The sequence below is a fragment of the Callorhinchus milii genome, unplaced genomic scaffold (assembly GCF_018977255.1).
Source record: "Callorhinchus milii isolate IMCB2004 unplaced genomic scaffold, IMCB_Cmil_1.0 Scaffold2, whole genome shotgun sequence".
NCBI classification, from domain to species: Eukaryota; Metazoa; Chordata; class Chondrichthyes; order Chimaeriformes; family Callorhinchidae; genus Callorhinchus; species Callorhinchus milii.
Genome location: NW_024704743.1, coordinates 94,264,879 through 94,282,271, shown reverse-complemented (window position 1 = coordinate 94,282,271; position 17,393 = coordinate 94,264,879). Strand labels below are relative to the sequence as shown.

The following is a 17,393-nucleotide window of genomic DNA, read 5'->3' as shown; positions in this document are numbered from 1 at the left end:
TATCTGATCACTACTTTTCCACATATCTGCAGTAAATTGAAATATTGTACAATGTTGATTATCAAGTTCAGAATACAAGATAAGCTGTATGGCAAGATTACGTTTGAGAAGATGACATTGACTTGTTGCATCTTCAATTTCTGGAGATCAATGAATACATTTTTATGAACTTTAATCTACAAAGTGTCTAAGTATATTAATCTTATGTACAATTACAAAATTACAATGTCAGCTGCCAACATAAAATGTGAAGGTCATTTGTTTCAGTCATGTCTTTCTGAGTTGGTGGGAAAAAAAGCGCAATAGTAACTCTTGGATAACTTTGTTGCACCTTTGCTCACTCTGTAGATTCCTTTCTCTCCTTCCCCTTCGTGAAATTGCTATGATTGATTGCCCGACTCTGTTAAGTCAGTAGTTTGGATCCATCAAACCAAACCAAACCCCACGTTATATTGAAGTACACAAAAATGGCTGCTATCAGCACTTTCCAGATTGTCAGGTTGTTGCTGATGTGATTTCCTGCACTCCATACAGGAAGCCAGCAACCATCGTTTTCTAGAGGTGGTTTTGATGCCACTAAAGACACTGGGGAATTGTTCAAGGCTTGCTGACTTCACTTTGCAGCAGATTTGATGGTGACAAAATTAGGGTAGATATAATCTGTGGCTTCACTAGTTAACAATTGATTCAGCCACCAAGGCCTGCTTTTTCCAGCCTGGTACTTAGGGAGACAACCACTGACATGGCAATAAAGGACATTTTGGAATCTAAAAGCACTTCGAACCTTGGAAGTGGACCTTTTATAACATAACTTTTTGTCACACTCATGACAAACATCAACTCATTATTATTTTCTGACATGGTGGGTTACAGATCTGCAGGTATTGGCATACTTCCAAGTATGTCTGGTCTGGTATCCAAATCTTTTGCTGGAGGTGTGAACTCTTAAATAGCTTACTCATTTCTGGGAGATTTGTAATCCAGGATCTCGGGGCTGGCCCTATCTTCTCCAGCCACGGTACTGGAAAATATGAGTTCATCAACCATCCGTTTTCAGTTGATAAATAATCCTTGCATTTGATATAGTGCCTTTCACGTTGGCAAAATGCCCAGAAGCCCAACACAGGATTTACTGTGAAACAAAGTGACTGTGTATTTGTGGGCCAACGCAAATGTAGTCGTGTGAAAAGATTTTAATTTGTTTAGGTTGTGAGACATTTGGGTTTTTGTTCTTTCATTTATTTGCGCATTAAGCAATCTATAATTTCAACATTTTATATTTCTTCCTTATTCCTTTCTTGATTTAATTAGTGTTAAGGCACAATTCTGTGATTGTTTGAACCTTCATCAGCTAAATTAAGAATAGAAATGTGGCGTTAGTCTGGCTCAGTTGGTAACGCTCTCATCTTTGAGTTCCGAGTTCAGGCGCCATATTGGGATTTTGAGTTCATGGTCTACACTGACACTCCAATTCAGTACTTGGGTGTGCACTGCTTTGTCAGATGTGCTATGATTTGGATCAGACACGGGACCCAATTTTCTGTTCTTGTAAATGGTAACGATCCCATAGCACTGTTCAAATATAGTAGGAAATTTCTCAAAGTGTCCTGACCAACAATCCCCAGAGAGAAAACAAAATGGTCATTCACTTCATGGCTGTTTGGATATTTCTATATGCTGCCTATTCCTACAAATACACAGTCACTAACTTTACAGAAACAAATTTTGTGAAGCTCTTTAAGATGTTTTGGCATAATGCACTCTATCAAGTGCAAAGGATAATTTTATTATTAATTTTAAATGAGTGTTTGTGGGCTTTTTTCCCCCACCCGCTTTCTATTTCACAAATTCGATACTGAAGTGAACGAACTAAATTCTTCATTGACAAATGTTTATCTTTTTAATGGTGCTTTTTGTTGCATATGGTCCACTTTGTTTTATCTTTGGGTGTAATTTTTCTCTTTCTTTATAATTGATTTAGTCGTTGTCCTCCCAATTACCGATAGGATCGATTTCAAGATCCTCTCACTCATTTTCAAATCCCTTCATGCCCTCGCACCTCCTTTCTATCTGAATTGCTTACCCCCACACCCCACCACCCGCTACTCCGTTCGGCTGGCTCCGTCCTCCTGATTGTCTCTCGTCCCCTACGCTCCACCATTGGTGGCCGTGCCTTCAAGCATTACGCCCTGAAGCTAGGAACTCTTCCTCTCAATCCCTCTGCCTTGCCCCATTTTATGTCGACAAGGTGCCACGTAAAAGGCTGCTACACAAGATTAGGGCACATGGGAATTAAAGGCAATATATTAGCATGGATCAAAGAGCAGCTAACGGGAAAAAAACAGAGAGTAGGTATAAACGGGTCCTTCTCAGATTGGCAAGATGTGACTAGTGGAGTGCCACAAGGATCAGTGCTTGGGCCTCAACTATTTACAATCTATATCAATGATCTATACGAGGACATAGCACTTAAAATATCTAAATTTGCGGGTGATACTAAGCTAGATGGGAGAGTAAGCTCTGAGGATGACACAAAAAGATTGCAAAGGGATACAGATAGGCTAGATGAATGGGCAAGAAGGTGGCAGATGGAATATAATGTGGGGAAGTGTGAAGTTCCAACCTTTCCAACCTACTATCCCCCTAACCTGCCCGTTCCCTCCGTTTCTCTGGCTCCGGCCTGCTCCACATCCCCCGCCCTGACCGCCCTACCATTGGTGGCCGGGTCTTCAGCCTCTCAGCCCCTAGGCTCTGGAACTCCATCCCCCAGTGCTTTCGCCTTGCCTCCTCCCTTTCCTCCTTCAAGGCCGGTCTCAAGACCTTTCTCTTCGACTGTGCCTTCAGCTCCCCTCTCGACTCCCTACCCCCTCCTCGCTCCCTCCCTCCCCTCACCCTGACCATGTCCCCCCTGCTCGGGTCCCGACCCAACTGTCCAGCGCCTTGGGACGTCCTCCCGACGTGAAAGGCGCTGTATAAATGAAATCTTGTTGTTGTTGTTGTTATTCACCTAGGTAGTAAAAACAGAAAAACAGATTATTTTCTAGAACAACAACAACTTGGATTTATATAGCGCCCCCACCCTGGACGGCATCTCAGAGCGCTTCACCGTAACGGATCCCGGTGCCGAGCCAGGGGGAGGGGGAGGAAGGTGACCAAAGGCGCGGAGAAAGGAAAGGTCTTCAGCAGAGACTAAAAATAGGAAGAGAGGGGGTGAGGCGAAGGGAGTGAGGAAGGGAGTTCCAGATCCTCAGGGCATAGTGGCTGAAGGCATGGCCACCAAGGGTGGAGCAGAGGACTCGGGGGACAAGGAGGAGGCCAGACCCGGAGGAACAAAAGCAACAGGCACTGTTTTGAGGAGAGAGGAGGTCAGAGAGATAGGGGGCTGCAGAGGAGTGGAGGGATTTGAAGACAAGGGTGAGGATCTTGAAGTCGATCCTCTCTGGGACAGGCAACCAGTGCAGCCTGGAAAGGACTGGGGTAATCGGGGAGCGGAGTTTGGTGCGGGTGTGAATGCGGGCAGCAGAGTTTTGAATAATCTGGATTTTATGGATGGTAGTGGAGGGGAGGCCGGCGAGGAGGGCGTTTGAATAGTCCAGCCGAGAGGTGACAAAGGCATGGACCAGGGTTTCAGCGGCTTTTGGAGAGAGGTATTGGCGGAGATGGGCGATGCGTTGGATGTGGAAGAAAGCGGTGCTGGTGAGGGACCGGATATGGGGATGGAAGGATAATTGGGGGTCGAACCTGGTTGCGTATGGGTTCGGAGAGTTTTAGGGGGGAGGTCAGGCAGGTGGAGGAGGTGAGAACTGTGTGATTTTAGACATTGACGAGAGCCAAAGAGTATGGCTTCCGTCTTGTCAACGTTCAGCTGAAGGAAATTTGCGCTCATCCAACCCCTGAGGTCTGACAGGCAGGCTGACAGAACATCAGGGGACTGGGGGTCGCAAAGAGAGGTGGAAAAATAGAGTTGGGTGTCGTCCGCATGCATGTGGAAACGTACCCCATGTCTGCGGATGACATCTCCAAGAGGGAACCTGTAGATCAGAAAGAGGAGGGGGCCAAGGATGGATCCTTGGGGTACCCCACAGGTAACCAGGTGAGAGCGAGAGGAGAAGCCATTTGTGCAGATGTACTGCTGGCGGTTTGTGAGGTAGGACTCGAACCAGGCGAGTGCGATCCCACCGAGGTGGATGACGGAGGAAAGGCGGTGGAGGAGGATGGCATGATCGACTGTGTCGAATAGGAAAGGGAGAGACTAGATAATGTCAGTGTTCAGAGGGATTTGGGTGTCCTTGTACACCAGTCACAAAATGTTAGTATGCAGGTACAGCAAGCAACCAGGAAGGCTAATGGCATGTAGGCGTTTATTGCAAAAGAGTTAGAATACAAGAGTAGGGAAGTCTTGCTGCAACTGTATAGGGCCTCGGTGAGACTGCACCTAGAATATTGTGTGCAGTTTTGGTCTCCTTATTTAAGAAAGGACATATTCGCCTTAGGGGGGGTACAGCGTAGATTCACTAGGTTAGTTCCTGGGATGAGGGGGTTGAAACCTATGAGGATAGGTTGGGTAAACTAGGCCTATATTCTCTAGAATATAGAAAAATTAGGGGTGATCTTATAGAAACATATAAGATTCTTATGGGGCTTGACAGAGTAGACAGTGTGAGACTATTTCCCCTGGTAGGAGAATCTTGAACTAGGGGTCACAGTCTTTAAGGGACAGCTCTTTTGAACTGAGTTGAGGAAACACTTCTTCACTCAGAGGGTAGTGAATTTATGGAATTCTCTACCCCAGAAGGTTGTAGATGCTCAGTCCTTGAACATATTCAAGACTGAGATTGATAGGTTTCTAAAGATAGAGGGATTAAGGGTTATGGGGATAAGGCGGGCAAGTGGAGTTAGGTTAGAAGATCAGCCATGATCGGGGCAGACTCGAGGGGCCGAATGGCCTACTACTGCTCCTAATTCCTATGTCCCTATGTTTCCTCCTCCCCACTTTCAAATTCTGCCTAAAGACCTTCCTGTTTGATCATGCTTACAGTCAGCCGCCCCCTCCCTCTTCCCCCTGACTTAGTGTCAGACTCTGCCACTGTCAAGCGCTCCAGTAATGCTACCCTGCGTGAAGGGCACTTATATATACGATTGTTGTTATTTTGACCAGAAAATAAGATTACAGTCTACCTTTGGAAGATGTTGTTTGTCTAGAAACGTAATATAAATTAAATACTGTACTTAAATGCATGTCCATTGTGTATGTTTACCATTTCTATCAATTATATATTGAAACAGTGATGGCCTCTGTATAAATGCAAGTTGTTGTTGAAACTACTTTCTATATAATTTTGTGATTCTAAAATTGTACTTATATCTCAGATAACTAGAATGATAGCATGACGAATACTACTTATATTTGATTAGTTATATCTTATATTTAACACTTGCTGTTAATTTTGTTGATTGTCTATATATTAACTTTCTAAATTTGACTCCTTCTAGGGTTTCTGTTTATCTTTGCCCAAACACTTTGAGGGTAGTTTAATTTAGTTTAAAAACGTCAATGTACAGTCAAGACTTTTTAATATCATTGTCTGATGGACTTTTTAAATGGCGCATATTGTTTATTTCTTCTTCTTTTTCAGGTGCAGCTTACTGCCAGTTTATGCATATGTTGTTCCCAGCCTGCATTAGTTTGAAGAAAGTAAAATTCCAGGCTAAGTTGGAACATGAGTACATTCACAATTTCAAGCTGCTACAGGCATCTTTTAAAAGAATGAATGTTGATAAAGTAAGTATTGGTTGAAACCTCCAAGATTTATAGATAAATTGATAACAATCTTAGAAAACTGGTTGAATTTCCATTATTTATTGCAGCCTACTGTAAGCTCCGTCTCAAGATGAACCTCTTTGACCATGCTTTTAATCGTCTTTCTCCTCCCCAACCCCTTTGGTTTCCACCCTTAGCTTGGGTGCCACCAGCAGTTCAAGCACTTTGAGCCATCCTCCTGATATGAAAGGCACAATATATTGTATATGAATATTTGGTTGTATTTGGGAATGTATGTAAATAAAGTACGTCAATTCCTGATTAAACTCAGGTGACTGAATGACGTTTCTTGATGTTACGGGAGGACATCTCAAAGTGCTTGACACTACTGGTGGCATCCAACATTTTTGCGACACTTCAGAGCTCTTAAGCCGACTCAGGATGCTCATTATGTGAGATGTAAAATGATTACACTGATTGTAGAAATAATGTTGAATACGTATTAATTACTCTAGCAATAAGCAATCTTTTGGCTACATTTCATAGTCTTTCAGGTTAATAGTATTAAGTAAGAACACAGTTTATGTATCCTGACATGTTGTTAACTTCATTGAGTGAGGATGATATGGGGTAGGGAAGAACTGAATGTGAGGAAAATGCTAAATTTTACTACAATGTGGTGGTGCAATATTGGATGTTTTAGTTCTATGTTTTTGTGTGAAAGAATCTTATGTTTGTATAACACCAGGATTTGAATTTCAATATTGATTCTGGGGTGTAGAATTGTATTTAAATAAAAAAAAGCTTGGAGTGTGTTAACTGTGATCCCATGCTTCCTAACCAAATTATGTCTGCAATATTGGAGATTCACACCAAATATATTTAAGTAGCTTCACAAATTCAGCATGGAGACCGTTTATTGATCTGACAAGTTGCATTGGAACTGTTCTTTCTCCGGTTAAAAACATCCACATGGGTTACTTCAAACAGGATTAGCAGCAGCTGGTACAGCATTCCAACAAGGAAAATGCTTTTTGGAAGCATTATTATTCATCATTCATAGCACAAAGACTCCATTCTAACATTTGTTGAGAGGGATTCCCCAATGGGTTCAGTAATTTTCATAAATAGGTGAGCCAGTAACTCTTGAACGCTAGTCTGCACCAAGCTTGCTAATTACAGTCAGGGCAGTAGTATGGTATCACAGTTTCCTTCTTTGCTCTGAGATTGGTTGGTGAAAATCAGACAGAGTTCCTGTTCCTGATTGTTATCCAAGTACTCTTGCTGGAAAGTGTGCATGTGTTACTGTCTGAAGCCAGGATCAGGCTTGGCTGTGATGTCTCTCACTCTCATTGTCAAGACTGACATGTGAATCATGAGCACTTGGTCAATACACTTGAGCGGTCCTATGGAACTTTACTCCAGTAGAAGGGGGTAAAAAGAGTCATATGAAGGGAAAAATTGGCAGAAAATAAATTGATAATGAGAGATTGGAGGAAAAAATGGATTCTTCTGGCCACTTAATATCCTTTGGATTGAATTTATTTAGTAAGTGCTGACTACATTTATTCAGAAGGAGAAATTCAAGATTGATACTGGCTTACAGTTCATCCAAGCAGAAGATTATCAAGTTCCAGATGCCCTAAAGGTTGTGCAATTCTATTTTGGGATAAGGGAATCTTACACATTCAACATCAATAGAGTGAATGTCCAGTATGAAATACTGTATCACTATTCACTTCTACTCCCCAGAGTTGTGAAATGTAGCAGTAGCTTACTTGCCTGTACAGTTAAGATTGATATGATTGGCCGGCGAGGGAGGCTTGAAAAAGTTGAGGTTCTGTTAAAGTGCTTGAGAATTTATTGTCCGAGACAAATCCTAGATCTCTACGATGCAGGTGTTGACTTTCAAAGGTGTCATATAACAATGAAGCAGACAGTTTGTCTACCACAAGTCATCTTAGCTTACGATCTGGAGTAAGCTTGAAGAAGCAAAATCAAGTATTACAAATGGATACTGCATCATAAATAGACCCACCAGTTAGAGGTAGTGAATGCTGCTTAACAGATGGCTACACAGAGATAGGCTCTGTTCAGGAAGAAGAAGCTAGTGGTGTTCTGTTCCACATTCTGAGATATCGGGGCAGTAGAGGATCATCTCATAAAGGAGGTTCCTGAACCCTTTTCTCTTTCCCTACAGAGAATGAACTGTTTATATGTTTTGAGGAGAAAGAGCTGATGTTATTCTTGTTATCCTGTCCTGATTGTCTGAACTTCAGGCTCTCAGTGGCAAGTTCATCAGAATCCTTTAAAGACCTCACCTAGATTAATTATTTTCCCTTCCTGTGATCAACCATAGTCTATTTCTTAGCAAACCTTCAATTATAACAATCAATCAAATTCAATTATAACAATTCAGTCACTACCTATGAATCCAGATGGTAACTCACAGTATGTCAGAAAACTTGTAGGGGACCTTTACGATCTATTGCCAGAGATTGCGTGAGAATCCCAAGAGTTGTCTATTAAATACTACAAATTACTGGCAGGATTTCCCATTTGGGCAGGATTCTCCATAAATCAATTAAACTGCTGTTATAAAATGAAGCAGTGAATTTCGGCTTGCTTTTCAATCTCACTGTTCAATTTCTCCTTCAGAAATGTGCTTAGCTAAGTATATACAGCAGAACCCCATTATAAAGCGGTAGTTGGGCTTGGCCTGCTCCAAGAGGCCTTCAGCCTCTTCCCCCACCCTTTGGAACTCCATTTCACAGTCTCTTTGCCTTGCTCCCTCCCTTGCCTCCTTCAAGGCATGGCTCAAGACCCTCTTTGTTCCCGCCTTTGGTCACCTTCCTGCCCCTACCTTCCCTGCCCTCCACCCCTTCTGATTCCAACCTCCTGCTCGGGTCAAAGTCTCTATCGAGCAGCTTGGGACATCCTCCCGACATGAAAGGTGCTATACAAATGTAATTTGTTGTTTTTGTAAAATTCCAACGCGACGTAAGAGGGTGCAATCGAGAGCAGATGCTGGTCAACTCATACACTTAGAAAGTTGGCTGGTTTCATGCACAAAAAACCTCAACTTGAGCATCATCAGATCGCCTCTGTTATACCCCAGTGCTTTAGGTCCATAAAATCAGACCTTGCATTAATGGGTCCAGGACAAAATGAGCACTGGTTTAGCTTCCATGTTGTCAGGTTGCTGCTGGCATTGCTTCTGGCGCAGACTGGATAGCACTGGTCAGGCACAGCCAGTCTTGCAAGTGTCTCTCCCACTAGAGATGGGGGCACGGGGAGGAGGAAGGGTGCAAAATTTGTGAAGTGCAGCAGGCAAGGCTTGAATAGTGACGCTTGATGAATATTATTGAGTTTTTGCTTACTTTCTGTTTGACAATGAAGGATTATGTAAAAATCTTGACTTTTGCCCAAAGGATATAATGAGTGAGTGGGTGGGTGAAGTCAGGGTATTCCGTACAAGGTCTGTAGAAAGAGCAGATGAGATTGGTTGAATATATTTCCTCATTCCATAAATTGTTACTTCCACTTTGTAATGTTCATTTTTAATTTTTTGAAAAGTAGATGTGCATATTTTTCATATCAGCAAGAATAGCCTAGACAAATGTTCTTTTTGCAAACTCCGACCTTCCTCCTTTGGATTTTTATTGAATTTTTACTCTGCATTGTTTCTGCTCAATGGCTAATGTATCATAGCACTGTTTTTGAGGTACCAAAAGTGTGGGTTTAGTTTTGAAGTTGTTTTTAAAAAATGAATAGAATAGTGTATATGCACACTGCATGTGTATTGGCGCAAGCCAATGCACCGTGGACCATTCAATCCTCCTCCACCGCCTCTCCTCCCACCTCAACCTTCAAGGTTCTGTCCTTGACTAATCCAGGTCCTACCTTTCACACCGTCTCCACTTCATCTCACCAAACGGCTTCTCCTCCAGCCCCCACAGCATCTTGTGCGGTGTTCCTCAGGGCTCTGTCCTTGGTCCTCTCCTCTTCACTCTCTGCATGCTCCCCTGAGGTGACATCATCTGCAGACATGGGGTAAATTTCCACATGTATGTGGATGACACTCAACTCTACCTCTCTGCCTCCACCCTGAACTATAATAATAATAATAATAATCCTTGCATTTGATATAGCGCTTTTCACGTCAGGAGGACGTCCCAAAGCGCTTCACAGAACACACTGTAAAGTGAATTGACTGTATATTTGTGGGCGAACGCGGCAGCCAATTGCGCACAGCAATGTCCCACAAACAGTCGTGGATTGAAAATGACCAATTTATTATTGTTTTGGACTACTGAGGTCCTGACCGACTGCCTGTCTGACATCAAGTCCAGGACGAGGGACAACTTTCTCCAACTCAACATCAGCAAGACCAAGGCACTCCTGATTGGCTCGTGCCAGCGCCTCCGCACCTCGGTCGCTGGCAGCATCAGCATCCACAGCTGCACACTCAACCTCACTAAGCCAGTTAGGAAACTGGTGTCTTGTTTGACGCTGAACTGTCCTTTCTCCCCCACGTCCGTGCCATGATCAGCACTGCCTACCACCACCTCCGCAACATTGCCAGACTTCACCACTGCCTCACCCCTCAGGCTGCTGAAACCCTTCTCCATGCATTCGTCACATCAAGGCTTGATTACGGAAACTCTCCTCATCGGCCTTGCCCCCTCCTACCTCTCGGACCTGCTGATTCCCTACAAACCTGCCTGCTCCCTCCGTTCAGTGGGGTCTGGTCTGCTCCATGTCTCCCGCCCGACTGGCACTACCATCGGTGGCCAGGCTTTCAGCCTCTCTGCCCCCACACTCTGGAACTCTATCCCACGATCCCTTCACCTCGCTTGCTCCGTGTCTCCTTCAAGGCCGGTCTCAAGATCCTTCTCTTCGATCGTGTCTTTGGTCTCCCTCCCACCTCTCTGCCTTCCCTCACCCCTACACAACTCCTCCCTCATGCTCGGGCCCCGACACCTGACTGTTCAGCGCTTTGGGACGTCCTCTTGACGTGAAAGGCGCTCTATAAATGTAATTTTGTTGTTGTTGTATGCTGGATATCCACAGCAGATTGATCAGCATTCAAAAGAAAACTAGGTTGAGTCTGCAATCATTCACCTCTTAGTAAAAGATTCTGTTTGATCAGGATTCACTGCTGCATAGATTTTCAAAGTTATGCTTTTTCTGATTTGTTGTCTCTTACTGCGCAGTTGAGTAAATTCTTTTCTACAAGATACTGACTAATATACTACTTTGTTGGCAGTCTCCCTCTTTTGACCCGAAAATGGGACTGAGATCAACAGTCACATTTATAATATAATCAGATTGACCCAAACACACCTCGCCTCTTTTATGTGGCTTCATCAGAATATAAATCTCTATACTGTACTATTTATAATATTCAGTAACTTGTGATTGTTTTTAGAAATGATTTTTATGTCAGCAACTGACACTGCTTTTTTTGTGTTCTGCAGGTTATTCCAGTAGAAAGATTAGTGAAAGGTCGCTTCCAGGATAACTTAGAATTCATTCAGTGGTTCAAAAAGTTCTTTGATGCAAACTATGATGGCAAAGAATACGATCCCGTGCTTTCTCGACAAGGTCAGGATGCTATTCCGCCACCCAATCCTGGAGAACAGATTTTCAATTTACCGAAGAAGCCAGCAAGTTCTCCAAGTGCAGGTAATCTGCTGGAAATCAATGTCAGATCGTAAATTTGTAACTGTAGAGTTTGGGCACAAAAACACACGTAAAGTGTTTACAGTCAACTAGACTAGCTATAGATGCCACAATGCGCTTGACTGTGAGCATCCACAGTTGTTAATCTTCTACTCAGGATGTCTTGCACAAAGTCCTGCATCAAATGCAAGAATTTTTATTGTATTTTATACTCATTTGTGATCCACTCTGCTGCCTCCCGAGAGGATGCTGGCCTTTACTCATGTATCACAAATGTCTAGCCCTTCAGTTTTCATGTAGACTGCTCGGATACTGCATAACAGGCATTACTGCATTACATTGCTTTAGGCTCATTGCTCTTTTAACTGATGCAACTCTCTCCTTGAATCACATCTTCCAAAAGCACCTAGCTTTTATTATGTGCCTTCATCAGGATGATAGATCTCAATTCTGTACTATTTATAAATTTCATTAACTTGTGATTGTGTTTAGAACTGATCTAAGAAATGCTATTTTGACTTGAAATTACTTTTCTAACCAAGCTCACTAACTATGCATGACAGACTTGACAAGTATGCTTGCAAGATAATTCTGGGCAGGTGAATGTTAGGATTATAGCAGGTTTCACTCAGCTGGGTGTATTGAAAGAGCGGTATGATTTCTAAACTGTCTCATGATGTGTCAGTGAGGAATCAGGACAGTCTGACACAAATGGTGGTGGTCAGTTGTAGTCAGTAAGATTCAGCTAAAAGTCCAGTCATTTTCCTACAAATCATTAAATCATTAAATCATTATCTGCAAGCAGCAAAAGATTTCCAACAGGTTCTGTCTTGGGCAGCATCTCTGAAATGAGCCCTGAGATACAGATTTGACCTGGCACTCTGTAGCACCATCTGTTGGCATCATGCTTAGTCAGTTCACTCCTCAATGTAATGAATTTCGTTTGGATGAGTAGTGAATGATTTAAGGCAATTGTAACTATCTTTCACCACAGGATTATCTGGCATTATATAATCCATGGACTCCCTTGTAGTGTTTTATTCATTTCTGTGGTGAATATAAATGTATTGGTCCATTCCTCTCCAGAAACACTTTGATACCATAACACAGTGGACCACCATAGCAGGTCGGTGAGACGTTGAGTGATTGGAGATAGGCTTAGTTCATGAATTAATGGGTCATGCGTACAAGCGCAAAACTTGGATTGCCTGGGTTTGTGTTTTGGGGTTCCACAACCTCTCTATGCTTTGCTCTCACTCATTGTTGCTACCCCTTTCAGACACTAGCACCTCCCTGGTACTATAATAATAATCCTTGCATTTGATATAGCGCTTTTCACGTCGGGAGGACGTCCCAAAGCACTACTAGTCTCTCAGGTAGAGTGCTCTGTAGTCTCTGTGGGCCTATTCCTCAGCACCTCAGCCTGACTGTGTGGCTAGATTGCATGCTCCTGTTGCTTCCCTGATCTTGCAACCCACACACTTCCTTCATCCTATCTCGGGGAAAGAAGCTGATCAAAGGCTCAGTTAACAGCTTTTATACACACTCTGCTCCTTCTCAGCTACAGTGCAAAGCCCATTTGGGGTGACCTCATTGTTTTAGCAGGCGTGTGTCTGTGACGACATAGTCATATATCTTTACTACAAGAAAGGTAGAATTACTTTTCTTTATTGGATAGTAATTTTTTTGGAACTGAAATTTATCTCTTCTTCCCCAGAATCTAGTTTTCAGCAAGTCAGGGATCCTTGCATGTCCTGTTAAATTAGGTATTCCTAAACTACAGACCCTTTAGCACATGGTTGGTAAAGTGTCTATAATAACATTTGAAATAGGTAAACACTTGGAGATGGAGAATAAATAAGCAGTCAATATGGATTTCTAAAGGTCATGCTTGATCAACCTTATTAATTTATTTGAAGTAACTTGATTGTATGTACTCCACTCATTTCAATCTTTAGGTGAACATTCTGCACATTCTCCCTACCTCTTCTCCCACTCTACACAGTCTAGCAAAATCTGATTCTTTACAGAAGTTTATTTTTACTTATGTTTTAAATAATGTTACAAAGAAACATTTATTCATTCACTAAGATAAAAGGTCAACAAGCTGTGAATTTATGAAAAGCACAAATGTTGTTACCTAAATTTCATTTGAGGTTATTTCCTGTACATATGACAAATACTTCTGAAAAAAGATGAAGACCGAATGTACATTCAAGAGTAAAATTGGTTTCCCAAGTCTCTTACATTAGAATACGTTAGAATGTACAGCACAGAAACAGGCCATTCGGCCCATCTGGTCTATGTAGGTGTTTATGCTCTACATGAGCCTCCTCCTGCCCTTCCTCAACCAAGCTTTTAAGCATAACCTTCTATTCATTTTTCCCTCATGTACCTATCTAGCTTCCCCTTAAATACATCTGTGCTATTTGCCTGAACAACTCCTTGTGGTAGCATGTTCCACATTCCCACTACTCTGTGTGAACAAATTTCTTCTAACTTCCCTGTTTGATCTGTTTGTGACTATTTTATATTGATGGCCCCTGGTTTTGGTCTCCCCCACATCTTCCCTCTGTCTACCCTGTCAAAATCTTTCATAATTTTAAAGACTTCTATCAGGTCACCCCTTACCCTCCTGTTTTCAAGAGACACCTCCTTGTTTAATTCATATAGACACCGAGGCTGCATTTGTATATTTCAGTTTGGAAAAATTTAAGTACCAGTCAAACCTGTTCAAGCACAATCTCCATGGAGCAGCCCACATAGCCCAATACATACACCAACAAACCCTTACTCAGAGGCCATCCTTATATGAAGGCCACTTTGGCCCAGTCCCCTGAGAGGTTGTTGAAGACGGGTTTGACTGCACTCTTTAAAAAATGTTTGTTCTCTAATGGATAGAACAGCTAAGTTTTAATTCCCAATCAAAATGACCCTTCTCTTCGACCATGCCTTTCGTCACCCTTCTTCCCTCCCCCCCCCACAACCCGCCCGTACCGGCCGCTAGCTCGGGTCTGAAACACTGATTGTCCAATGCCTTGGGACGCACTTCCAACGTGAAAGGCACTATACAAATCCAATACCTGAGAACTGAATGACTATGTAACAAACTACTTCATCTTAGATATATTGTGTGACTTAGACAATTGGCTAGCAAAATATTTCACAAATAAGTGCCAGGAGTATAGTCCAGGTTTGGGTATTAAAATTCTTTGTAATACTAAATGATGTTATTCTTAAGTGTAACCAAGTGGTTTCATTTACTTATATCCAAATGTTAGGTGCTGCTGCTCCAAAAAGCACTCCATCTCCTAAACCAGGGTCAACACCATCGAGACCATCTTCAGCTCAAGCTAGAAAAGCACCAGGATCAAAAAATGCTGGTGATGGAGAAACACATGTTGCACAGTTGAATGAACAGGTATGTAAGTGGTAGTATGTCTGAGCATTCTGATAATTTTATTTGTTAAAAGCTGGTATGAGTATTTTCAGAAGTAGAATCCTAATAAATTCTAATTAGTTTGTGAAGAAATGTTTTTTGCTTTCCCCATATTGCAAGGATAACCTGTTCCCATGTCTGCCGTATAAACTACAGATAAAATCCTACTCTTTCTTTTTACCTACATTTTTGAGTAGATCAGTTTTGTTATGTTTTTGCATTAATTGTATCACTTTTGATCTCAGAAGCCTATTGAATATTGATTCTATAAATGGCGAGGATTTATTTTCTGAAATTAATTTGCCCAAACACTTATTTATGCTTTAATTTGTATCCGTTTGACTTTGTTGGAGTAATAATAATAATCACACACCTATCAGTTAGAAAGCATTAATCAGGCAAGCATGATTACCTTTTTTTTAAAGAAAAGATTGTACATTAGATTTAATATTATGATAAAGCTCTTCTGATGGTTGAATAGCTTTATTAGTGTAATATCTCAGTGTTCGAGCTAAATGTGTATAAAACCGAGCTGTTTATAGAACTAGGGAATATTTGGACCAACAGGCTTACATTGAAATGAATGTCATGAATCAAAATGTTGTGAAATGAGTTTTCCCATTTGCAGATTAATAATTCTTGTAATTTAAATGTATACAGTCTATTTTGCTCTAAATCTCTTTTTTCCATCCTATGGGCAGGTGAGTTCACTAAAACTTGCACTTGAAGGAGTTGAGAAGGAAAGGGACTTCTACTTTGGGAAACTGAGAGAAATTGAACTCATCTGCCAAGAGCACGGACAGGAGAATATGGACCTTGTCCAGCGACTCACAGATGTGTTATACGCTACAGACGTACGTAAAGTTTTCAAACAAGAAATTATTTGCACATAATGGTGAAATAGTGCATTCAGTAATGAACCTTTTTTCTGAACTGCAGGAAGGATTTGTAGTGCCAGAGGAAGGTCATGTACAAGGTGATGAACAGACTCAGGAACCAGAAGAATACTGATAAGCCAATGTGAGCATTTTCTTCACTGACTGAGGGCTTCAAGGAACAAGTTTCTTCAGTTTGAACATTAGTATTTTATCTTCCATACTCAGCAGCAGCAAAATACTGTATTCTTTATCCATTATCTTACCACCATGCATTTGCAGCTATTGTTTTCTGTACATAAACTGTGATATTTTTGGGGGTTAACTTAACATTGTGCAGTATTGCTTATATTTTAGGCAAATATGTTTGACAACTCTGGTTTCAAAGTACAGTGTCCACCTATGAAAGTCATTTAAGGAAGTGGTGAGCAAATATGCAGTATTATAGCATCACAATTGCCATGTATATTTTCCATGAAGCCTGCTATGTAGAGAACAGCCCATTATAGTTCCATTCTACCCTATACCTGTACTGGCAAAGGGTGTCAGCCTATTTATATTTGAACACACAATTGAAGGAATGGATTCTTAATTCTGTGTAAAAAAAAAAAAAAAAAGTCTTATTCAGCTGTAACTTACTTGTTTTTGAAATTATCCACAGTTTGTCGCATGATAGAGTAGATTTGTTTAAATATGTGAATTTTGAGTTATTTTATCTTTCTACTTATTTAATATTAAATTGGTTGTGTGTTTATAGTTATGGTTTGTGTATAAAGGTCTTCATAAGAAATCTTCTAATGTAGTGCCCACATTTATAGCCATACTCACTTGGGAACTGAACTATTCAGAGCACCTTGAATGGAATGCTCTGGCATTTAGATAGAAAGTCAGTGAGGAGAACCCAAGCTAATATTTTGCATGCTGTTTAGAAGCGACATGGTAGTTAAAGTCCTGAATTTGAAATCCAGTCTTCACCAACATTTGCACTTCAGCTTTCCGTTGGAGCAAGATTTGCACGTTTTCGGTTGGTTAATTCCAAGGAGGGCAAATGGGAGATGAGATCTTTTCTGTGCCAGTCATGCCTGACTTGCAGCGAGTCTGTCCACATATTGCGATCATTAAGTCAGTGGAAGTAAATATAGAACTTCCTGTTTGAAGAGGATGGTGTTGAATGATTGGGAGGGAGAGAAAAATGGAAGAGCATTAAAAAAAAATATTTTGCATGTCGAAGAAAACAACAAGGGGTGCTCTATTGGTTGTGGAAGAGGAATTGTTTCTAACAGCCATTCGTAGTAAAACTTGTTCTATATGTGCATCTTGTACTCCTGTTTTGTCTGAATTTAATACAGAGATGTGTAAGAAAATATATGTAAGCTTTCACCATGAGTTTGTTTTCATGTTTGTTCTTCCTCTTGTTTATTTCTTCTCATCCTCAAGATGCATCCTTTATAATTTTAAAAAAGTAAGCAGTAATAGTCAATGAAATGTCACCACATTTCTTTTAACATTTTAATTGTATTCTATTCTGCTTTTGGCTTTTTATCACAGTTACAGAATTAGGTATTGCGCTAAACTATACAATGTGGTCAATTACCTTCACTTCTCAGGTTTTTTTTCCACTAAGGTACACAGT

General features: G+C 41.3%; 1 protein-coding gene across 6 annotated transcripts in view; it reads left to right on the top strand.

The window, feature by feature from the left end:
- mapre2 (microtubule-associated protein, RP/EB family, member 2) overlaps positions 1–17,146 on the top strand; it is a 49,322-nt gene extending 32,176 nt beyond the window's left edge. For all 6 annotated transcript variants that reach the window (XM_007887993.2, XM_007887995.2, XM_042332245.1 and 3 more), the window contains exons 3-7: positions 5,637–5,782; positions 11,242–11,449; positions 14,728–14,867; positions 15,587–15,739; positions 15,825–17,146. In XM_007887993.2, coding sequence (XP_007886184.1) covers positions 5,637–5,782; positions 11,242–11,449; positions 14,728–14,867; positions 15,587–15,739; positions 15,825–15,896 — 719 coding nt within the window. In that variant the 3' untranslated portion in view covers positions 15,897–17,146. The remainder of the gene's footprint in view (positions 1–5,636; positions 5,783–11,241; positions 11,450–14,727; positions 14,868–15,586; positions 15,740–15,824) is intronic.
- Positions 17,147–17,393: the final 247 nt, after the last annotated feature.